Genomic DNA, 24495 nt, shown 5'->3' on the forward strand with positions numbered 1-24495 from the left:
TGAATGGAAATTAATTTTGAAATGTCTCTTCTGTCTCTTGGGGTGTGTTGTACACCAGCTTAAACCTGCTTAAACTCCAGTAGAAACAGTGGGCTAACTTCTGAGGTGATGCATAAGGGGGTTGTAACTAAGTAAGTGTCCATTTAAGTATAAATGAATCTAAGTTTGTATAAGAGGGATTTTAGAATGTGTGTTACACTAACTCTTAGACTCACTTCTGAACTGAGCCCTGGGAAGCTATTCTTGACAATGTGCTGAGTCACTCTGTGATCTCGATTCATTTTCACTCTCTGCCTCAGTTTATCTGTCAGAAAATGGAGATAATACCAGTTCACAGGGGTGAGGAAGGCTTAAATTATTAGTGTATGCAAAACATGTCAAGATCCTCTGTTGAAAGGTGCTATTAAAATGCACAGTACTAATTATTCAGGAGGACTACTGGGAAAGTGATGCACACCTGGGGATTTAACTACAATTGAGATAAGAGGGAGCTTTTATTAAAGGTGTGGAATAAATTAGTTTGGCAGAACATGTTGATATAAAATTGATACCATGCAGGCCCAGATATTGTGGAACTAAGCTATGTTAGAGGCAGGTGTTAAGAATCTGAGCCAAATTGTTGGTTGATATGAGAATATAATCCCTTGTATTGAAATATTTTGCCTAATTTCTGGTCAAGTACAAATTAAATCTGTCAGTTGGATAGGTGGTATTTTGCATTCCTCATGTGAGATGTTTGTAAACTATATGAAAGGCATGATCTTCCCAGCACCCATGTTGTGAATATTGCAATGTTTATTTTGTGGGATAAATAATTGTTTAATAATAATAAATCATCATCAGAATTATGAGAGCCTTTCTAACAGGTATTTTTACAAATCCTCTGCAGTACAAAGAAGCTAAAACCAGCTACTGGAGCTATAAGTAAGGCTAACAAACTGATGATTCGGTATTGAAAAGGTCAGCAGTAGACTAGAGACCATCAGCTGTGTATAGCATTTCCCAGATCCCCAGCAGTAATCGTTTGCATTCCATCCCCACAGCAGTACGGATGTGCACACAGTGGCATCGCTTCTCAAACTGTATCTAAGAGAACTCCCAGAACCGGTTATCCCCTATGCAAAATATGAGGATTTTCTTTCCTGCGCCAAATTGCTCAGCAAGGAAGAGGAAACGGTGAGTGTTGTGCTTTGATTGTGATTTGTGTAGATAGTGGTGTTTTGTAATCTACTTTGGTTTTGGCGCAGGGGCAGGTTCTCTAGTTTTTGCATCAGCTTTCACTCTTTGCTAGATGCACATCTTTGAACCATATCAGGATGTCTTTCTAATGATGTAGAGGTGTAGGACTGGAAGGGACCCTGAGAGGTCATCTAGTCCCCTTCACTAAATGAAGGACTACATAATAACTAGACAATTCCTGACAGTTGTTTGTCTAACCTGTTCTTAAAAACCTCCAATGACAGAGATTCCACAACCTCCCTAGGCAATATGTTCCAGTGTTTAACTACCCTGACAATTAGGAATTTTTTTCTGATGTCCAAGCTAAACCGCCCTAGCTACAGGCCTATCCCTGGAGGTTAACAAGAATTGTTTTTCACCATCCTCCTTGTAACTTTTTATGTACTTGAAAACTCTCTTCTCTCTCCCCCCACGCACATCTTCTCTTCTCCAGAGTAAACAAATCTATTTTTTTCCCCTAATCTTTCCTTATTGGTCATGTTTTCTAGACCTCTAATCATTTTTGTTGCTCTCCTCTGGACTTTCTCCGATTTTTCCACATCTTTCCTGGAATGTGGTGCCCAAACCTAGACATATTCTCCAGTTGAGGCCTAATCAGCACACAGTAGAGTGGAAGAATTAATTCTCTTGTCTTGCTTACAACACTCCTGTTAGTACATTCCAGAATGATATTTGCTTTTTTTTTTTGGCAACAATATCAGCATTGTTGACTCATATTTAGTTTGTAATCTACTGTAACTCCCCAAATCCCTTTTTGCAGTACTCGTTCTTGGGCAGTAATTTCTCATTTAGTATATGTGCAATTGATTATTCCTTCCTAAGTGGAGTTCTTTGCATTTGTCCTTATTGAATTTTCAACCTGTTTACTTCAGACCACTTCTCCAGTTTGTTCAGATCATTCTGAATTTTAATTCTACCCTTCAAAGCACTTTCAACCCGTTTCAGCTTGATTGTGCAAACTTTCTGCAAACTTTAGAAGTGTACTCTCTATGCTGTTATCCAAATCATTGATGACGATCTTGAACGGAACTGAACCCAGGACCAATCCTTGTGGGACTCCACTTGATATGCCTTTCCAGTTCAGCTATGAACCACTGATAACTATTCGCTGTGAATGGCTTTCTTTGTAGGTTCTCTTTAAATGAAATCTTGGTTCATATAGCAATCTAAATAGGCATATGAGAATAACAGAAACACTTCTCTACCTATATAAACTGCATACCATTGAATTATGGTTGGAAATGATGTGCATTGGGTTAGAAGAGTTCCATCTTGTATGAACGAGACTTTTTTGGGGTCATCTAGGCTATCATCCTCCATTATAGCAGGACTGCTCTTATTAGTCCTACCCAATTCCTGTGTAAGTCAACAGAAAACTATTGACTTAACTGGGAATTAACTGGGGATAAAATTGTCATAAATCAGAGTCCATGGGATTTAGGCTCTGAAAATTTTACAGTGGGCCCATTGTCATTAAAGCATCACTCAGAGATATTTGGCAAGTTGGTCTTGATTAACTCTGACATCAGTTATTCTAGCATTTATCTTGGAAACATGCCCCATTGTCTAATGCTTCTTAAAGATATAGAGACAGATTTCCAACTCTGTTCTACTGGTGTGAAATTTGTGCAACAGAATGAAGGATATGACCTATTATGTTTTCCCTACAGTAATTCAACGCCAATACATCTTGATCTGTTGAAACCTCCTTTTTACACCCCTCTATGTACTTGTTGGCAGCTAGTATATGCTGCTATCTCTTAGTCTTTTTCTTCAGAGTGATCATTAATAGTTTTGTTTTATTAATTTCAGCCCATTCCTCTAATTTTCCAAAACCATACCACATTTTTAATCCCTCCTACAAAGTAGTTGACATCCTCCCTGTTCTGAGTCACCAGCCAGAATTGATTCTTTCCATCTCCTATCCACTAAATTAATAAGGATCAAATGAGGGGTTGGGAGTTAGATGTGTAGGGGAGCGTTTTGTATTAGGTCTAGAGGGGTTTGGGGGGAGCTGTGTGTTCTGCTGGCTGTTCCGTGTTATTTTTTGTGTAATTTACAGCAGGGGCTCCTAGAGGTTGGCATAAGCACTGCTGTTTATTTTTGTATAGTGTCCATTTTATACTAGCTATGTTTGTATAGTTTCTCTGAGAACATGGGAGGGATAGCTCAGTGGTTTGAGCATTGACCTGCTAAACCCAGGGTTGTGAGTTCAATCCTTGTGGGGGCCATTTAGGGATCTGGGGCAAAAATCAGTACTTGGTCCTGCTAATGAAGGCAGGGGGCTGGACTCTATGGCCTTTCGAGGTCTCTTCCAGTTCTAGGAGATGGGTATATCTGCTATTAAAGAAACATTTTATTTTGTATTTGAAAACAAGACTTCAGTGACTGTGTGAACATAGGCCCAGTTCTTGCCATGTGATATCTATATGGAGTTACTCACCAGTCACTTACTCCAGTTCAGTTGCGCTTTAGATTTCACACCAAAGACTATACTTATAACCAATCCTATAGTAAACTATATGATGATTTAGTAAATAGGAAAATGAAAATACAGAGTTATTTGTGAGATTAAAGCAAGCAATGTGAATGACCAATGCTAGAAACAATAAGCCATTTTTAATCCTGTTGTAATGCTGACTTAGCAATCTGATTGTTAGATTGTTTGACTCGTTTTTCAGTCTTCTGTGTTGGACTCTCCTACAGCATGAGTTACTAACGATGTCACTGTTCATCTAGATAGCTGTTTGTCTTATTTCCTTTTCTAGCATTTGCCCGGCAAACATTTGCAGTATCATGATCTTCCCATCCTGAGTTGCACTTGTTTTGCTGACCCAGTGAAATCAAACACTCTACAGTGGCTGGCAAAGCACCAAAGGCTGAATTAAAACAGCATCCAAATGCACTGGTGGCAGGAGCTTAGCCAGAGGCTATTTACAGTAGGCACAGAAACCAAGTTCACATCGTCGTTCAGCTCTTCTAAATCCTAATGAGAGGACAGACTGAAAGAATCTTCTGCTTGTCTAATGCTAGTGCAGACCTTGTGAGACAGCCAAAATGTTGCTTTGTCCAAATGAAATGGATACTACAGGCTAGTGATCATGGTTTATCTGGATATCATTAAGAAAATAGTTGTCTTACTCCATTTCCATAAGTATCTTCTATTTATTTCATACCAAAATCTCAACAGTGTTGTTATTATTGATGTGTTTGTTTGTTTACCCAGGGGGTGAAGGAATTAGTGAAACAAGTAAAGAGTCTGCCACTTGTCAATTACAATCTACTGAAATATATCTGTAGGTAAGTGCTCCTGAAAGATTATCAAACATATATTTATTTCAGTGCCCTAGTAGACACTGCTGTCTGTCTTGATGAATATATCTCAGGAGAAGTTTAACAAAGAGAGTCAGAGTACTGGTACATTTAACCTAACATAATCACAAGTTTGTTTATTGTATTACTAATTACTAACTTAATAATTAAAGTTGTACAGCTGTGAGTGGGATTAATGAATAGTCCAGACCCAGCATGAAAGGCAAGGAAATGTAGCTGGATAAAGGAATATTACCACCTATTTACTTCTGTAAGGAGAAGCAAGGCTATATTTGCAGATCACTTATCTGGAGAGCAGCTCCTGTTGGCCTTGATAATTCAGACAGCTTATGGGAGTCCTGGGTTAAAAAGGTCAAAACACCAGAAGCGTAAAGGCTTCTGGGAGAGGTGGTGTGTGTGCATGGGGATGTGAGATAAAACACAGCCTTATAACAGGTAATGTTTTGATGTAGTTTGCTGCATGCTAATATCTGTGAAGCTCCCAATGGTGATGCAAGATTGTGAGTACTAACCTCAGGACAGACTCTTAAACATGAGGGCACAAACCCCAAATTGGTTGTAAATTCCTAACTTAGATTTCACCAACCAAGTGCAAACTCCTCAGGCACTTCAACAGCCTTAACATGGAGTCACAGACAGTCCTTTCGGGTATTCAGGTTTCTCTTGCCAACCAGGTGAACCTATCTCTTGGCTAGATGGTCCATAACACCAAGAATCACAGCAATATTCAGGTTACTCCTAATTCCAAAAGACCAGTCACTTACCCCGGATCAGTTGTGCTTTAGGTCTCACACCAAAGACTATACACCTCTACCCCGATATAACACAACCCGATATAACATGAATTCAGATATAACACGGTAAAGTAGTGCTCTGGGGGGGCGGGGCTGCGTACTCCAACAGATCAAAGCAAGTTCGATATAACGCAGTTTCACCTATAACGCAGTAAGATTTTTTTGGCTCCCGAGGATAGCATTCTGTCTGGGTAGAGGTGTACTTATAACCAATCCTATAGTTAATTATATGATGATTTATTAAATAGGAAAAGGAAAATACAGAGTTATTTGCAAGGTTAAAGCAAGCAAATATAGACATATGAATGAGTTACTGTCTTAGTTCAAAAGGTAATATAGGCTTCTATAATCAGCAAGCTCTAATTTGTCTTTTAGGGCTAAGCTAGGCTAAACCATTGGGGATCTCTTGGTTATGCACAGAAACAACTTGATTCCTCTCCCCCAGACTCCAAGCAGCATAGAGATCCTTAGTTCCTTTGGTTTGAGGTCTTTATCCTCCTTCTGCCATGTGCTCTGAGCTGCAAACTCAGCTGATAGGAAGAGTCCCCTTGCATGACACATCTTCACAGGGAGGTGAGCAGAGCAGAGCAATAAGAGTCTTTAGTTCTTTTATTGATGGTTTCTCAATCCAGATGTGGGAGTTTCCAGTTGTAAGATCCAACCCTAACCCATCTCGTAATGATGCGTCTCCTCTTTTGTGAGATGCATAACAATTTCTGTAGAAGAGCTGCTCTTCATACTAATTAATGTCCCTCTCCTGTATGGCGATTTATACAGTCACAGAGGCTCATAATACACCCACTCAGATATTATGTTACAATATGGAACACCGATATTACAAGTAAGATTAATGCATGCAGTAACTCACAAGCATTCAATAGAGTCTTAAAATTTCTAATACCTATTTTATCAATATTAACCCACAAGTGAGACACACAAATTCCGGCTATGTATCTGCTAGTGTCCAGTTCAGACAGGGGGACCTTTGCGTGAGCTGGCACCTGAGCTGCTAGCATTGCAATATCTATGGATTTTGGTAAGACAGTGAACGTTATATCAAGAATGTATTTATCAGTTAAGATATATGAAGAGCTTTAAAACATTATCAGTAAATATCGGGATTGCATGGGGAGGATAAGAGAGAAATAATTTCCCATTTTCAATACACTTGGGGTAGTAGCCAGTATGCTGTGGAGAATGGAAGGCCTAACTACTAGAGCAGGTTTTCTGAATGTTTTCCCCCACAATCGTTCTAGAAATGACAACCTCCCAAATAGCCTGGACTTGGGGCTAAACAGTAACAAGACAGTGCTGCCCTGGTTAAAGGGCCTGTATACCTTGTTACAGTAAGATATGCCAAAGCTTCCTTCCCTGGAAAACTTACAAGATACACTGGATAGGAGCTCAGCTAGGCTAGTTCTAAGGAGCATTATGCTCTAGAAAACTTGGGTACGTTAGAAAACCCAGGGACCTCTTTCAATCAACTGGCAGAGCGTACAGGAATACATAAGGCCTGGAGGGAATCCCCTGGGCCTGGTATCTGTGTACTAGTCTGCCAAAGAATGACATGTATGGACTCTAATGAAAGCCTGTCTCACACTGGCATAATCATTGTGAGATGTGTGTGTGTGCATAACATGTCAGAAAAGGTGTGTGTGGATAGATAGGAAAATGTGTGTGACAGACCCAGGCCAGTGGGGTGCAGGAGTCTGATAGAGGGCAAATATACTGGTCACTGGGTGAGTAGTTTTCTGTTCCCTGAGTGACCAGAGCAGGGTCTGCACTAGAGTAGTCAGGAACTTGCTAGAACCAATTAAGACAGACAGGCTGATTAGAACACCTGCAGCCAATCAAGGCAGGCTAATCAGGGCACCTGGGTTTTAAAAGGAGCTCTCTCCAGTCAGATGGGGAGGAGCCAGAGGAGAGGAAGTGTGTGTGAGGAGCTGGGAGCAAGAGACACAAGGAGCTGAGAATGAGAGGGTGTGCTGCTGGAGGACTACGGAGTACAAGTGTTATCAGACACCAGGAGGAAGGTCCTGTGGTGAGCATAAAGAAGGAGTTTGGAGGAGGCATTGAGGAAGTAGCCCAGGGAGGTGCAGCTGTCACACAGCTGTTACAAGAGGCACTATAGACAGCTGCAAATCCACAGGGCCCTGGGCTGGAACCTGGAGTAGAGGGCGGGTTCCGGGTTCCCCCCAAACCTCCCAACTCCTGATCAGACACAGGAGGAGTTGATCCAGACTGTGGGGGAGATCACTGAGGTGGGCAAATCTGCCAATAAGCGCAGGACCCCCCAAGGTAGAGGAGGAACTTTGTCACATGTGCTTGTAGTTAAAGGCAGGTCACACATTGGTAGCATGCCTTGAGACAGTTCTCTAGACACGAGGTGAGAGACACTGCTATCCCAAGCTAACCTTTGTATAGTGTATGTCTTACAACAGCAGTCTGTTAGCATATTAAGACATATGTTAATGAAGAGCTTGCAGGGACTTCAAAAGAAAATTAACAGGAAGAGGTAAACAGCTGGAGATGAAGGGAGACACACTCCTTTCAGTCAAGATCAAAGGTCTGGTCTGGTCTATCTTAGGTGAAAAAAAACCCCGTGGCATCCTTCACCAAGGAAATAAACTCTCAGAGGGTTTGCTTCATGAAAAAAGGATCCCAGCCCGACTTGGCTGAAAATGCTGGGAAGAACTTCGGATGAGATAAAACTTTATTTAGATAGGAGGAAATCTTGTTCGTTACGTTAAGTCCATAGAAAGCATGTTATGATTTTCTTTTATATATAATGCATTTTTCCAGTATTTTGCTTACTGTCATAGGAATATCTGTTCTTTGTTAAATAAACTTATACTTGCTTTCTCTGTAAACATACCTGAGTGCTGTGTGTAAAGTGGAGCTGTGTTTTAAGGCGAACTAGTAAGCTTGCATATACTGTTCCTTTGGAAACAGTGGGCCTAGTGATTCAGTGAGTATCCAGTGGAGCAGGGGCTAGATGCTGCTGGTGGATGCTTGGAGGACTCAGGGGTTAGTGTATACTATCACTAACCTGTAAAGAGAGAGTGATGTCTGGAGGGGAGTGCTTGTGTTGCCAGTATCCAAGGGTGTCAAGGAGCTGATCCCAAGCAGGCAGAAACAAAGCTCTCTCATAGACGTTAAGCTTAGAAGGGACCATTGTGATCATCTAGTCTGACCTCCTCCACATTGCAGACCACAGAACCTCACCCACTCCTGAAATAGACTCCTAACCTGTGGCTGAGTTACTGAAGTCCTCAAATCATGGTTTAAAGACTTCAAGTTGCACAGAATTCACTGTTAAAACCTGCAAGTGACCCATGCCCCATGCTGCAGGAGAAGGCAAAAACCACTCAGGGTCTCAGTCAATCTGTCCTGCAGGGAAAATTCCTTCCCGACCCCAAATATGGTCATCAGCTAGACCCTGAGCATGTGGGCAAGACCCACCAGGCAGATACTTGAGAGAGAATTCTCTGTAGTAACTCAGAGCCTTCCCCTCTGACGTGCCTCAGAACCCAACTACTGCCCTGTTTTTCCAAGCCTACAATAGTGCTTCAGAGTGTTGACCTTTAAACAAAAACAACTAGGAAATTCCATACAAGAAGTACAGTAAGAGATCATCATCCATCTTTGCCTTTTGTGATATTGATGCTCACTTCCCTCCTCTCCCCCTCTATTTCACAGATTCCTGGATGAAGTCCAGTCCTATGCGGGTGTAAACAAAATGAGTGTGCAAAACCTGGCTACTGTATTTGGTCCCAACATCCTGCGCCCAAAAGTGGAAGATCCTCTCACCATTATGGAGGGTGAGTTAAAGGAAAATTGTAAACAACTTTAAAACAGGAAGAAGGAACTTCTGTAGATTCATTAGCAGTACATTTTTGGTGGTCTGATGTCACAAAATTACTTTTGCCTGTTTGTGTGTAGACACAACTTTTCTTCCACTACAGCAACTTAAAGTAACTGCTATGCCAAACAGGCTGCTGCATTTCACTGATAGCATTTTACTATGAACATGGCAAAAAAAGTCAGCATGAGCAAAGTCTTGAATCTCCTCAAAGGACTTTTGCCTTTTTTTTTAATGGTGGAACTGCTTATTTTTTCCAACTGGAAATTGCACATTTGTTTCTCAGAAACCAGCAGGAAAATACAAAGGCCCGCAGAAAATGCCTCTCCAAAAGGCAAGAATGGAATTTTTCTTTGGGTTTTTGTTTTGTTTTATGTTTTTCTGCTGTCTCTGAGAATTTCCACCCACAGACTTATAATTTAGTATGATGTCACCTTCTTCAGCCCTTTATCCTCTAATACAATGGCAAAATTGTTCACAGCAATCCTCATCTAATGCTACCAATTCACAGGGCAAAGAGGGGTCATGGTGTTAAGAACCCTGTGTTGGGGCTAAAGAGATATCTCAACACCCTTTTTAAAAAAAACAAACACACACCCTCCTTTAAAGACTCATCTTCATTTCAATTGCTATTTTTTTCAGTTTCTACTTTCATTTTGTATCTAATCTTTTGACTACTCAAAAATTACTATAAATGAATTATACTTGTATGCAGATATAATATATACATGAATAAAAAAGAGGTTTGTGAAAGGAAGCTGACTTTTCCCCACCATTTCTTATGGTAGAATCTAAGCTGTTACAAAGCAATGCAGATTTTCAGTATTCCAAAGCAAACGAACAAAAAATGTTTACAAGTCCCCGTGGCAAACTGAATTTTTAGTGGATGTTTTTGAAAGGAAAAAAAGCTCAAATATTCAGATACAACCTATATAAAATTATGTGGGCCAGTGAGAAATTATTGATTAAAAGAGCACAGCATGCCACCGAAACATGCCTAGGGACTTTAAAATGGTGTTTATAACCAATCTGACCTCATTACTGGAAGACTCTTAATACTCCCTAATAGGGTTCTGTAAAATATATTGCAGTGATACATCATTATTTACGCAAGTCTAGTTCCAAATCTGTATATTAAAGTGAAGTTGTATGGTGTGTGCAGTATGAGTTTCTAGAGAAGGAACATTTATAATAATGTGTTGCGAAGTGGGGTGCTGTGTGATTTAAGGTTGTGATTTATATGTTACCGGCAGCAGATTCCACATAGTGTGACAGCATGGCACATTTTACTGGCCAGTCACAATCTCATCTCTGAGTGGTTAAAGTTTTTTTATATTAAATATCTCACAAAGCTCTGATAGGCTGAAAAATAAATGGTCCAGAAACCCTTTCCTCCTTCAGCCCCTTGTATTAGACTGGCTAGTGCCTTCCCAGCCTTGGAGTAAGTTTTTAAAGAGGTTTGGTATATTGAGCTTAAACTCACATATTACAATTACATCATTCATCTTATTATTATTCTTAACCTCTCTGTATGGTCCCAATGGTTTTCAATTGCAGATATTGTCCTGGGATATTTGTTTTAGTTCCCTGTAATAATATCTCCTTTAAAACATTCTTGGCTGCTGCATGCCCTAATATTGAAATAAGAGATGTAGGGAGCTCTTTTCCTCCCCTGCACTGGCTACCTATGTCAGCCGGCTCTTCGCAGCAGGAGAGCATCTGCTAACAGGAATGAGCGAAGTCTTGACTCTGCCCCCAAGATGTTGGCCAATACATCAAAGCCAGCACAGAGTGGGTAGGAAGGTGCACCAGCAGAGAGACAGGCATATTTTTGTTTCTTCCTTAAAAAGGGGACAATACAGAACCGATTGTGCTGTGGTGATTTGGAACCAGAAAGGGGAGATAGTAAGAGGTGGCATGAAGGTTGTAATAGCAAATATTAAATGCTTAGGTAAACTACATATCTATTAGATAAATGCATAAATTAAGTGTATATTAACTAGATGCATCTTTATGAAATCTTTAAAAATCTGTTTTAAAAGAATGTTTGTTCACTTCTCAAATGAAACTACTTCATTATTGGTGGTTCATTTGCCATCCTCCAGGTACTGCAGTAGTCCAGCAGCTGATGTCAGTGATGATAAGTGAACATGAACAGCTATTTCCCAAGGACACAGACTTTCAGACCCGAGAGGAGGTGTGCAATAACAACAATGAGATCCAGAAGAAAATGATCCCTGGTCAGCTCCAGAATAAAGAGACCAATAACAACAAGGAGACAGCGGTGAGAAGCTGTTCTTGGGACACACCTGAGCCTCTCCAGAGGGGAAGCATGGACAATGGGTCTCCCACAGTGCTGCCAGGGAGCAAGTCAAACAGTCCAAGGAACAGCATTCACAAACCTGATATCACAAGAAGCCCACCTCTCATGGTGAAAAAAAACCCAGCCTTTAATAAAGGCAGTGGCATAGTCACTAATGGGTCCTTCAGCAGCTCTGTGGAGGGCCATGAGAAAAGCCAGACCTTACCAAATGGTACCCTGCAGGCCAGGAGAACATCATCCCTGAAAGGTCCAGTTACTAAAATGGGCACACACAGCATGCAGAATGGAGGCGTGCGAATGGGCATTTCAAGCACAGATGCACACAGTAACTCCCTGAACAGCCGAAACCTGAGCTGGATGCCCAATGGGTATGTCACATTGAGGGACAGTAAACAAAAGGAATTGGTGAGTGATTCGGGCCAGCATAACAGACTCTCCACCTATGACAATGTCCACCAGCAGTTCTCCATGGTGAATTCAGATGATAAACAGAGTGTAGATAGTGCCACCTGGTCCACATCCTCTTGTGAAATATCCCTGCCCGAACACTCCAACTCCTGTCGATCGTCTACAACCACCTGCCCCGAGCAAGACTTTTATGGGGGTAATTTTGAAGACTCAGTGCTAGATGGGCCACCACATGAAGACCTCTCCAACCAAGGAGACGGTGAGAGTAAAACTGACCGAAGAAGCATGGGAGGACGCAGCAGCCGGGCCACCAGCAGCAGCGATAACAGTGAAACATTTGTCTCAAACAACACGAGCAACCACAGTGCTCTGCACAGCCTAGTGTCCAGCTTAAAGCAGGAGATGGCAAAACAGAAGGTGGAGTATGAAACAAGGATAAGGAGGTAAGATGGTGAATCTCTGCCATTTGTGCTAATAAGAGAATTACTCTGCCTCTCATTTTTATTATGCTCCCATACCCCAGTGAATCTGAATATAGGAATTGGTAATAGAGATGGAGAAAATGCTTGGATAAAATAAGAGCCTACCTTAACCTTTTCCCCCTAATTCAAACCAAACCTGGCCTGACATTGGGAAAAAAAAAACATAACTTTTTCTTTCCATGATATTTTGTATTTGCATATTTGTATGCGCCTCATGTTCCCAGCCAAGGTCAGACGCAGAAGGATTGGTGTAGTATGAGAATCACTGTTCTCAAATTGAGGACCTAAACATAGTAAGCATGAGAAATCTCACTAAAGAGTTGTTTCCATAAGATCCCCAGTCTAAATTTGCTGATCCAAGAGGAGTGGAGAGCTCACAAAAAGGTTTGGAGAAAACTTTCAGATGTTAGGGTGCCCATCCAAATCAAACTTCTAACCCTTTTGAGGATTGCATGGAAGTAGCTAACATACTGGAGCAGAACAGTGGCATGTCTAATACAATATCCTGAATTCAGCAGTGGCTTGCACTAAATGCTTCAGAGGAAGTGAAAAATCTCTCCAATGAACAGGGCCAATTGTGCCAAACTGAACTATTGGAGAGAATTTCATTCTGATCCCAGTTTATGCCCTAAGATTGGAGGACTTGTGGCACTTACGTTTTAATTTGACTAGAGTAGCTGCAGATGCCATCTGTATTCATATTACGTGTTCAGTCTTTTTCAATCTTACCAAACTATTTAATTGAATAACATCTTGCAGCAATGCATTCCATGAGTTAATTCTATTTGCATAAAATGATTTCCTTTTATTAATGTAACATATTTAAATGTGCTGCCATTGAATGACAGATGCAAACATGGCTCTTTTTAACTGGTTGTGACTTAGTAACAATAGTTGTGGCATTTCTAACACAATTATACTAACTAGAAGTGGAAAGCTGCAAACAAATCAGAAAACCATTTTTTTCCTCATTTTTCCATGAGTATAATAGGATTTGGGTAATTGTACAATTTAAAAAATGTGGCTGTCTTACAAGATTACTTTGTCACCTTCCTTAGCTTTAAAAATTCTAAATTATTCATGATCCAAATGGGTACAAATATCCTGTTGGAAATGTTTAAACAACACATAGCACACTTTTCCTGGACGCGGGCTCAGTATAGAGTTAAGCTGAGTCTTGCTACCCTGCATGTCAAAACTAACATGGATACCAAGCAAAAGCAGCAGACTGGCTGTTTGAGAGCACTTTGGAGGAACAATGATAATGCTAGCGTATTAGGGGAGAGGTTATGCATGATGGCTTTCCAAGTTCTTGGGTGGCTTTGTATTTAGAACCGCAAATCCTTCTCCTTCATCGGTGGGTATAGAGGGCCTTGCTGCAGTGGAACCAGTAAGGTCCCGCTGCATGAGCAGGATTTCAGGGTTGGCAAGACCCATTGTGCCACATGAAGTGCAGTTCCATGATCGCTTCCAAGATAGCTGTGTACAAAAGATCACTGAGGGAGGAGCAAGCATCAGGATCAGGAGTGCAAGCTCTTGAAGGCCACATGAGGAAAGGGCTCCATAGACTACTCCCAGTCCTGAGGCCAGAGCAGCTCTACTCCCATTCCACAACCTGGGAAGGTAAGGGGATTCCTCTCACACACAGAGATGTTCCCAGCACCCATTTCAGTTACTTGGGTCAGTACTCAAACAGGGTTTGCTGTTCACTTCACTGAAATTAAAATCAAATGTGGCAGGAGGGAGGCTTTCAGTAGGACTTGTGTGCCTCGCTTCCTTAGGTGAGTTGGATACTTTCCCCCATAGCTTTATTACCAGAAATGAATTACACTGTTTAACAATAGACTGCCCTAAAACAATGAATTTATCCAAACTGTTAAAAAGCAGCGTACAAATGATGTTTCTTGAGTACCGACAGTAAAGTCAGGGGTTGAATTCTAGTAGCATTGCACTAAGAAAATGAATAGTATCCCACATATTCAGGGTGGGTGGTAACCCTACTAGTGAGACTTCACTGTTTTAGCTCATGTCAAAAAAGTTTGAGACACTGATTAGTCAGAGGCTGATAAGCTAGGGTGGGGATGGAGCATCGTTTATCAGTGAAGTACAGGTGCAACCCAAGGGCCCCACCCCTTCACTTCTGTAATTGGGTGAGTGCTGGAATTCCTTGCAAGGGTGGTATTCTTTTTGGGGGGTGGGGGTGAGGTCCATGTTTTACAGCCTGCAGCTTGTACATGCTCATTTTCTTCTAGCTGCTGAAAGTTTAGAAACAGTGAAATCTCTTTCTGTTCCCTCCCCCATGCACAGTGTCACAGGTGCTATGAGGCAAGGTGGTTGTGCTAGTCTAACCCCTAGGTATCCCCAGAAGGGAAGATGTCTCCATTACTCTACTAGTGCTCTATATTCTCTTTTGTGCCCTCCGCCCTGTGACTAGCTCCAGTGGTGGCTACCTCTGCTGCGCATAGATTCCCCCAGCAGTGGCATGAAATTGACATAATTCTTGTCAGCTTCACCTTGTTCCCGGTGTTTGGAATATCATCCACTGTATCACATAACTCAACCAGGCAATCCAGGGGTGATGCATACAATAGGGAAGAGGTAAATTAAGGATGGACATTTGTTGATCTACTTTAGTCCTGCTGCCTCTACTTCCACATTTCACATCATGAGTGCTACTGGTTATGTATATGCACAATGGTAAGATTCAAATTGACACCAAGTTACACCACCAGATTGACTTTGGCATTTCATCTTCAGGACTTATATCATTGTGAAATGCAACTTAAGATCAGACTCAAATTGTTTTTGCGTAAGGCAGAATTCCCAAATGAAGGGAAAACCCTAACTGTTTCCACCCATTCATCTGTAAAACCAGCCAAGAGGTCCATTTCCTTGTTGCTACTTCGCATGAAACTTTCCTATGCAGTTCAAGAGCTGTTAAAGTAGGTGAAGCTGAGTCATGTTAGGAAAAGAAATTTCCAATTGTTTTCAGATGGAGAACAACTTACCAGTCATTAATTCTCCTAATTCATCAACACAGTAAATTACATTTTTGTTTAGAGGAAGAGAAATAGTAGGGTGCATGAACTGATTATATCCAGACTCTATGCCTACCCATAATAAGGGCACATAACAGCATGCAGTGGAATAAAGCATTGTCGTTATGCCCTCAGCACAGTTGTATAGTGGATACAGCACTTAGAATAGCAGCTTCTGTTCCCATTTCTGCCATTTACAAGAGACAGAATGGTGTGTATATCTCTTCTGTAACAAGCTGTATCTGAACTGGAACACAGCATGGCTGCTGATTCCATTGGACTGCAGGCTTTTAGAAATATAAAGGTACGGTGCGCAGACAGGGGCGGCTCTAGGTATTTTGCCGCCTCAAGCACGGCAGACAGGCTGCCTTCGGCAGCTTGCCTGAGGGAGGTCCCCAGTCCTGCAGATTCGGCGGCACGCCTGCAGGAGGTCCATCAAAGCCGCGGGACCAGCGGACCCTCCACAGGCATGCTGCCGAAGGCAACCTGCCTGCCGCCCTCGCGGAGACTGGCAGAGCACCCCCCGTGGCTTGCCGCCCCAGGCACATGCTTGGTGTGCTGGTGCCTGGAGCCGCCCCTGTGCACAGAAAGCAAAAGGAGGAACGGTTCTTTAGCTACGTACATCACAATTCTCTGAGCTGCCTTGATAATATTGATGATGCTGGAACACATTCAGTGTTTGACATGCATTATTATGATGATGTATTAGATCATACCATTAGTGTGCTTGGTCCTCTACATAAACCCTCAAATATAGTAAGTAATTTTTTAAAAAACAAAAACAAATCACATCAATTGCAGCTTCAAAAAAGTAACATGTGACCGGACAACTAAGGAAGTTACCATAGACAATAAAGAAGAAGGGATGCAGATCAGGATAAGTAAACATCACATCAGAGATCTTATGACTAATCTGAATGGATTCAAGTCAGCACAGCCTTCTGCTATTCACCCCAGGGTGCTTAAGGAATTAGCTGAAGAAATCTTGGAGCCACTGGCAATAATAATTACAAACTCATAGATGACAGGAGAGGTCCTGGAAGATTGATGAAAGGCTAACAATGCCCATCTTTAAAAAGGGGGGAAAGGAGGTGCTGGGGAACGATAGACCAGTCAGCCTGACTTCGATACCTCAGAAGCTACTGGAGTAATATATAAAACATTTAATTTGCAAATGCCTGGAGAACGAAGTCAGCATGGATTTACTAAAAACAAATCATGTCAAACCGGCTTGATTTCTTTCTTTGACAGGGTAACTGGTTTGGTGGATAGGGAAATGCAGAGGACATAATACACCTGGACTTTAGCAAGGCTTTTGATGCAGTCCCTCACAACATTCTCATAAATAAACTGGAGAAATGCAGGCTTGATAGAACTACCATTAAGTAGATACCTAGTTGGTTAAACAACTGCAAACAAAGAGTAATTATTAATGGAATGAAGTCAGATTGGAAGGTGCTCTAAAGTGGGGTTCCACAGGGATCTGTTCTGGGTCTGGTGTTAATTAACATCTTTATTCATGACCTGGATATTGGAATAGAGAGCACACTGATCAAATTTTCAGATGACGATGAAGTCAGAGGAGTTGCAAACACTTTGGAGGATAGAACTAAAATTCAAAGGGATCTTGATAAATTGAAGAACTGGGCTCTAGACAACAAGAAAATTTAACCAGGGCAAATGTAAGGTGCTACACATAGGGAAGGAAAACCAAATGCACAGATACAGAATGGGGGATAACTGGCTTGTCAACAACACTGCTGAGAAGGCTCTGGGAGTGATGGTGGATTACAACCTCAACATGAGTCCACAATGAGATGCTGTTGCACGAAAAAAAAAAAGGCAAATGCTATTTTGCGTTGCATTAACAGAGGTGTAGTATGCAAGTCATAGGAGGTGACAGTACCAATTTACTCAACGTTAGTTAGGCCTCAGCTGGAGTATTCTGTCCAGTTTTGGTCACTGCCATATAGAAAGGATGTAGAGAAACTGGGAAGAATCCAGAAGTGAGCGATTAAAAATGATCAAAGGGATGGGATGCAAGCCCTATGAGCAAAGAATGAAGGAACTGCATATGTTTAGTTTGGAAAAGAGGTGATTTAGGGGGAACATGATAGCAACTTCAAATACTTGAAAGGCTGTCATAAAAAAGATGGAGAAAAAATGTCCCTTCTTGCCACGCAGTGCAGGACAAGAGACAATGAGTTTAAACTACAACTTGGCAGATTTAGATTAAATCTGAAGGGAAATTTCCTAAGTGTGAGAACAATAGCATAGTGGAGCATACTGCCATGGCATCTCCTTTCCTGGAGGTTTTCAAAAGGAGCCTGGATAGCCATCTGTCTCGGATGGTTTAGACGCAACAAATCCTGCATCTTGGCAGAGGGTTAGCTTAGATGACCCATATGGCTCCTTCTCACCTATGATTCTATAATTTTTTTTTCAAACAGTAGCTCAGCATGGGGAATCAATATTTGCAAATAGAAAGAGAGGATCAGGGACATAGTGTTCTGACAATACATTGGACTCTCTTGTTACACCAGTGTACAACCAGTGTGAGGCCAGAATCAACCCTTGGAGAAGGAAAAGGTCTATTTATTTAATTGCCCAGCACATGCAGAGCTGTTTCCTACCATATACATTTCTAGTGGTTTGTATCCTTCAATTATAAATAACCTAAGAGATGACGATTCCATCATTCCTTGTAGGATACACTTCAACAGTAAACATCCAGTAAGAAACATGTTACTTTAACATTGTCTCTTTACAGAAACTAGGACTAAGCTTTGTAATTTAAAAGCTGTTGCTCTAATCTAGGCTGGGTAATACAGAGAGGGCTGTCACCTGTATACTTCTATTTCTGCAGCTTGGAACAGAGAAACCTCACCCTTGAGACAGAAATGATGACCCTGCATGATGAACTGGACCAGGAAAGGAAGAAGTTTACAATGGTAGAAATCAAAATGCGCAATGCAGAGCGGGCCAAAGAAGATGCAGAGAAGAGGAACGACATGCTGCAAAAAGAGATGGAGCAATTTTTCTCAACATTTGGAGAACTAACAGTGGAGCCTCGTAGGCCGGAGAGAGGCAACACCATATGGATTCAGTGAGCATTCTAAGCTAAGACTGTGGGATTCTGGGAAGGGATGTTGGGGGTATTATACTGTTTCAGGTGGCTGGTCACCTGACTGAGGCTAGCACTCAACAAAATGATGTAAACCATTGAAGGAAGAAATACCTACAGACATTAACCACCCATACTGCAGTGTGTACTTATCAAGTTATCATACTTTTTTTAATGCTTCATAATGCTAGTGTCAAGTGTTACAACTGAATGTGTATATAGATTTTAAAAAAGTCATCTTAAAGAGAGGCGAGAGACATCTCACAAAATATTTTAATGCAAGTCTTGTATTTAAACTGGTAAATTGAAATGTTGTTGCAATCAAGCTTTATGTCAAGGCTTTTTTCCTTGCACTTAACATAATAAGCTATTTTTGGCATTGTGTTACCATCAGCTTATTTTGTATATCAATTTTTTTGTTACCCTTCTTGCGTGGGGGGGAACTAAAGATAAACAAATATATATATAATGTTAGTTATTAAAACAAGAGGATAATGTGTGGCTGTGCTGTTTGTGCCAATGGACTTGCCCATGACCAAAAAGAAAAGTGTAAATAATTTTATAAAAATATAACATTAACACCTGACAAGTTTGGGACTGTTCTCTTTGGACTCTGAACTCTTCATAAATAATATTCTTTTGGTTTTTGGAATGTCAGACCATTTAATCCATGATTTGAAATCCTAAAGGAGATGGTCTGGTTAAGGAATCTTGACACAAGTTTTTTTCCAGGATAACTATCTTTTCACTCTAGTTCAGTTTCCAGTAAATAGCAGATAAAGCTGTTTGTAGGAGTATTTAAAAAGAAGGACTGGATTTGAAATGGTTTATCAGGTCTCTAGTCCTGCATATTATTGGTTGACTCCAAATGCTGTTGTTTTGAGGCTTCTCATTTGTCTTGGAGACACTATGTAGTGAAGGCCCTGAATTTAACTTAAAATTCCTTGTTAAAGGCGTTCTGGTATTTGATGGTGATGCTTTAAGCAAACAGAAAAAGAAATCACTGTTAGCAATTACACCAAAAAGCCAAAATAATCATTGCTATTGTGTTTGCATGATTTTACAGTCACAACAGTAACACTGCCGCATCAACTCTCAGCTGGATCCTGTAATCCTTTCTCAAGTGAAACTCATATTGGTCTGTGCTGGTAGTATTGATGATGATAGAGATAATGCTGATTCATTCAACCAGGCAAAGTGATTTTGGCTTAGATTCCAATAGTACAATTCAGAGCGCCCAAGTCCTTAACATTGGGTTTAAAGAGACACATGAAGTCTTCTGTGGGACCTCTGGACAGGGGGTAAATATAACTTCCTATTCATGTTGCCCAAGTGGAAAAGGAAAACACTGGTAGGTGAAACAATTATTTACTTGCTTCTAAGGTGGATATTAAAAATAGCAAGTAATTTTTTAAGTTAAAGTAGTTTGTACTCTTCATTTTAGCTGAATAGATTATTCAGTTTTTTTAATCTTTGTCAGAGAGAGGGTTGAAAAATAATCTAGCTACTCAAATGTTTAGGATCACCTACATTACACTGTTCTGCTGCATCTATCCACAGAGCTCCATTGGATGCAAAATAGGGCAAATTCTGATTCAGACTACTTGAAAAAGCATGACTTTAGAGGGACTACTAGTATGAAATGGATTTTGCCTGAGCAGAATACTTGCCACTAATTCTTCTGGAGGTAAGTTTCTAGTCCGACTGTTTAGCAGAGCTCTTCTTTGGGCAGTGCTTGTTGGATTAAGAGATGAGGACGCTGAACTGAGACTTCGGAGACTGGGGTTCTGTTCACTGCTCTGTCACTGACCTTTGAGCAACCTTAGACAATCAGTTTGCTGCTCTGTGCCTTGTCTATTTTGAGTATAAATTCTGTCTTATAGGAACTCTCTCTTATTATGTGTATGTACAGGTCCTAGCACAAGGGGACCTCAAGTTGCTGAGGCCTGAGGCCTCTAGGTGCTGCTGTAATGTGGATAATACTAATGTCACTCTTGGAAAGGCAGGGGTGGTGTGAGGTGTACATCAAACAATTCCAACAGCTTCTGATTTCAAAGAGTTCTTTTTATTTTCAGTCACACACAGAGTATTTATTCATACACAGTAAATTTAAAATCTTGAGTGCCTTTTTTTTTTCTTTCCTTCTAAAAAAATATAATTAGTTCAGGACCAGAGCTGCATGTATGTCATTTCCTGAAGTGATTATACTTTTCTGAAAAGTCCGGTGCTGTTTGGAGCTGGAGTTTGGGTGTGGAAAAAAGACTGTCAGACTTTTACACTGCACTGCTGTAGAGGAACCGTGCATGTACCTCCTTCTCACACCAGAACAAAATCAGTCACAAACAGTACAAAAAAAAATGAGCTTCTATTTATTTTACATAAAGGAATTACATCTAGTCTTAGTAATTGAACATCCTCTTCATCCTCAATTGTTCAATCTCTATAAGATTCTAACCCTAATCCCACCTGCTTTATTTGGACAAAACTTCTGCCAGACATAAAGCAGGAGTTTTGCCTCACTGAGGAATGCAGAGTTGGGCCTAGGTTAGTGGTGGTGTTAAAGTGAGAATATAGACATCAGTTCCATGCTGCAGCAATGATTGTAGTTAGCATAGTAGCTTCACTTTCCAAACAAGTCCTTAACTCTAAACTACCTGGCATCCATGCAGGAGATAAGGAAGAAAACTCAATGCATTGTTTGCCAGTATACATGGCTCCTGCCCTAGTTGTTTTGGGTGGGAGTGATTTCATTCTAGGGGTTGAGTGTGAAAGGAAAAAGGTTTATTTTGGGGGCACTATATACTTTATCACCCTCCTGTTAGTTAAAATAGTCATTGTTTTAAATCCTTCAGGCCTGAAGAATGGCATTTTCTTTTCCAGCCTTAGGAACTGCCTACCTTAAAGTTTTAGCCTGTTAAGGGGAGGTAAGTCAAAGCCCTCGGAGTTACTTAAAATGGGCCTGGTGAGAGACTTCTTTCAGCTAACCAAAAGGTGTCCCTGAAATTCCATGTGAAAACAATGTTGCATTTCTTTTTGCTCAGTAAGGGACATGACAACTAGAACAAAAAAGCATCAATCAAATTATATGTTTGTAAAGGGCCCAATTCTGAAAACGAGTGCCAAACCTAAGTAACTGGGATTTGTGTCCAGGACACTGTGCTGAAGCAAATCACAGCAGAGAAGCCACTCCCACAGGTTATGGAAGGAGGAACAGATGACATGGTCTGCAGCTTCCTTCCAGTGCAAGGGCTTGGCACTTATTGATTCACACTCTGTGTGGACTCAACGGCTGTTCTTGTGACATGCCTCCCTTTACTCCTCTTCCCTCTTTTAGAGTACGGAGAACAACCAGTGAAGGGGCAGCACACTATGGGGGAAAGAGGATCTTCAAACCTGGCCGTCCAGCAGCACGTGAGGTGTAGAATCCCACTTAGGATCTGGGCTGTAAGTAGCAGTTTACATTTTTTTCCCAAGCAGTTTCCTGTATTAAGACCATTTCTAATCAGACTATGTTGCTTTGTCCCATTGTGCTAATTTAATTTGGTATCTACTAACACAGCATTGATTATAATGAAATCATTTGCTACTGACATAACTCAGGTGTGCATCCATTGGTTTGCAACGCTAAATGTAGCACCAGCTACAAAATTGCTTATAATGACAGAGTTGTTCTGACTGGCTGATTAGCATGCTAATAAGGTACCAGTTTTTTAATTTATGTAAATCACATGGCTTGGCTGAAACTATTGCTCCACATTTATTATAGCCCACTTCATTTTCTTTCAACATTTTTTTAAAAAAGCAATTTTTTCCCTCATGAAAGTTTAAGCAATAGCAATAAAGCAACTGCACTACATTTATTATTATGAATGAGACAATTGCATTCCTGGAAAAATAGAAAGAATGACTCTATGCCTTGTGCATTGTAATACCCTTGAATTATAACTCCTAACCATATCCTTTCATTGTGCCTTAAAAAAATTACATACAGTAAAATCTACACAAGACACCTTACTTAACAGGCAGCCGCCTGTATTGAGACCACTCCCAAATACCTTGGTCCTAAGGTCATTCATCCCCGCAATATCTGAGTTCCTGTAGCTTGTATGAATACTGGTGTGTATACAACACTCCCAAATCAGAATAGGCATTTATTGCACACATTTTCACATGTATAAACAACGCCACAAGGCAATACAGAATCAGGTCCCTTAAGACCAAGTCTGCATTACCGTCTAACTGACTTTTGCCATCTCTTTGGACAATGGCTTAAGGCCGGTATAAGTGTATTTCACATACTGTGCATTTCCAGATACTGTAAACAATTATACAGATTGCATTTCAGGAAAGGTGTTCTAATATTGAAAGGGAAAAGTATGTTAGATCCTCTGTTCTTAACTGATACTTAGAGAAATGCACATGCTTGAGTTCCTCATCCAAGAGATGACTGAAGTGACACTTTTTTACACAAAAATTGACTTGGCAAATAATCTCCATTTACTTAGAAAACAGCAGGAACTTTACAGTTCATTCTTCAATTTCTTGATAGTATATGCTATGTATTAACTTAAATACTATTCCACTAGATTTTTTTTCCTGCAAAAATAACATACCATGCACCTTCTCTCATTCACACTGTAATGTGACTGTTGCTTGCACAGTACCCTTATAGCGTGTATGCCAGTAATTCAGTGGAATTATACCCTCCTTGCATGCTCTTTGAGGAACTAATGAATTTGCATTTTATAGCAGAGCAAGAGTATAAGGTTGATACAACTACGACTTTTCTTAGGGAACATCTGCTCTAAACAATGTATCATGGATTTGAGTATAATCACAATTTTTAAAAAAGCCTTCTGACAGGGCAAAATGATTCCTTAATCAGTAAGCGCTATACATCATCGTCATCTTTTAAAGAGAATGCACTGATCTTATTTTTAACTACCATATATCTGATGTAATATCTCTTATTGGAGTGTTCTACTTACAAATAGAAGACATGAAATTAACTTTATGGAGAGACTAATTGTCATAAATTTTGCTATGCTAGGGAGCATCAGGGTTGTGTTTGATGATAATACTAACCTCAGTGAGCCCTTAAGATTTAAATAGAGAATGATCAATCAGAAGTGATTTGGAAATACGTAGGTTCTTTGGAACACCGGGTAATTGGAACTATTCAGAAAAAGCCAGCTCAATAGTTGGGTATAACTTACCAAAGCTACATCACACTCACATTCTTTATCACAATCTCTTTGGACCTGATTCTGCCACTCTTATGTGAATGATACTAAAAGGGACCATTTACAGATGAAGATACACCACTACCTCTATATAATGCAAATTCGGATATAATGCGGTAAAGCAGTGCTCTGGGGGGCAGGGCTGCGCACTCCGGTGGATCAAAGCAAGTTCAATATAACATGGTTTCACCTATAATGTGGTAAGATTTTTTGGCTCCCAAGGACAGTGTTATATCGAGGTAGAGGTGTATTAAAGTCAGACGCTTTCTGATGGCAGCTCCCAACACTGCCAAATTGCAGTTTGTTTCTGGATTACCTGACAGATGCACCACATCAGAAATATAATTTCATCATGCACTAAACTGGATCTGAAAGCAGTTATTTTTCAAACATATGGTATTTTGGATCCACACTCCCTATGACAGAACTCACTGTATTAATTTACTGTAGTTGAAGGCTAGACCTAATGGTAGGGTTTCATCATACATTATATTTTTGGGAAGCAACAAGAATTACAGATAAATAGGTAATCTTTTCCCAAAGTTATCAGTTGCAATAGATCCCTCACTCTGTACTACCACTACCTTATGCAGTGTGGTTGCACACACACAGTGTATACCCAAGGGTAGGAATCCACTATATAATTGAC

General features: G+C 40.6%; 1 protein-coding gene across 8 annotated transcripts in view; it reads left to right on the forward strand.

Moving 5' to 3' along the window:
- ARHGAP24 (Rho GTPase activating protein 24) overlaps window positions 1-19100 on the forward strand; it is a 430833-nt gene extending 411733 nt beyond the window's left edge. For 7 of the 8 annotated variants that reach the window (XM_050945142.1, XM_050945139.1, XM_050945140.1 and 4 more), the window contains 5 exons: window positions 1044-1176; window positions 4466-4539; window positions 9066-9187; window positions 11334-12402; window positions 18346-19100. In XM_050945142.1, coding sequence (XP_050801099.1) covers window positions 1044-1176; window positions 4466-4539; window positions 9066-9187; window positions 11334-12402; window positions 18346-18589 — 1642 coding nt within the window. In that variant the 3' untranslated portion in view covers window positions 18590-19100. The remainder of the gene's footprint in view (window positions 1-1043; window positions 1177-4465; window positions 4540-9065; window positions 9188-11333; window positions 12403-18345) is intronic. The other variant, XM_050945143.1, reaches the window with a different exon arrangement.
- Window positions 19101-24495: the final 5395 nt, after the last annotated feature.

Source organism: Gopherus flavomarginatus, chromosome 3 (assembly GCF_025201925.1).
Source record: "Gopherus flavomarginatus isolate rGopFla2 chromosome 3, rGopFla2.mat.asm, whole genome shotgun sequence".
NCBI classification, from domain to species: domain Eukaryota; kingdom Metazoa; phylum Chordata; order Testudines; family Testudinidae; genus Gopherus; species Gopherus flavomarginatus.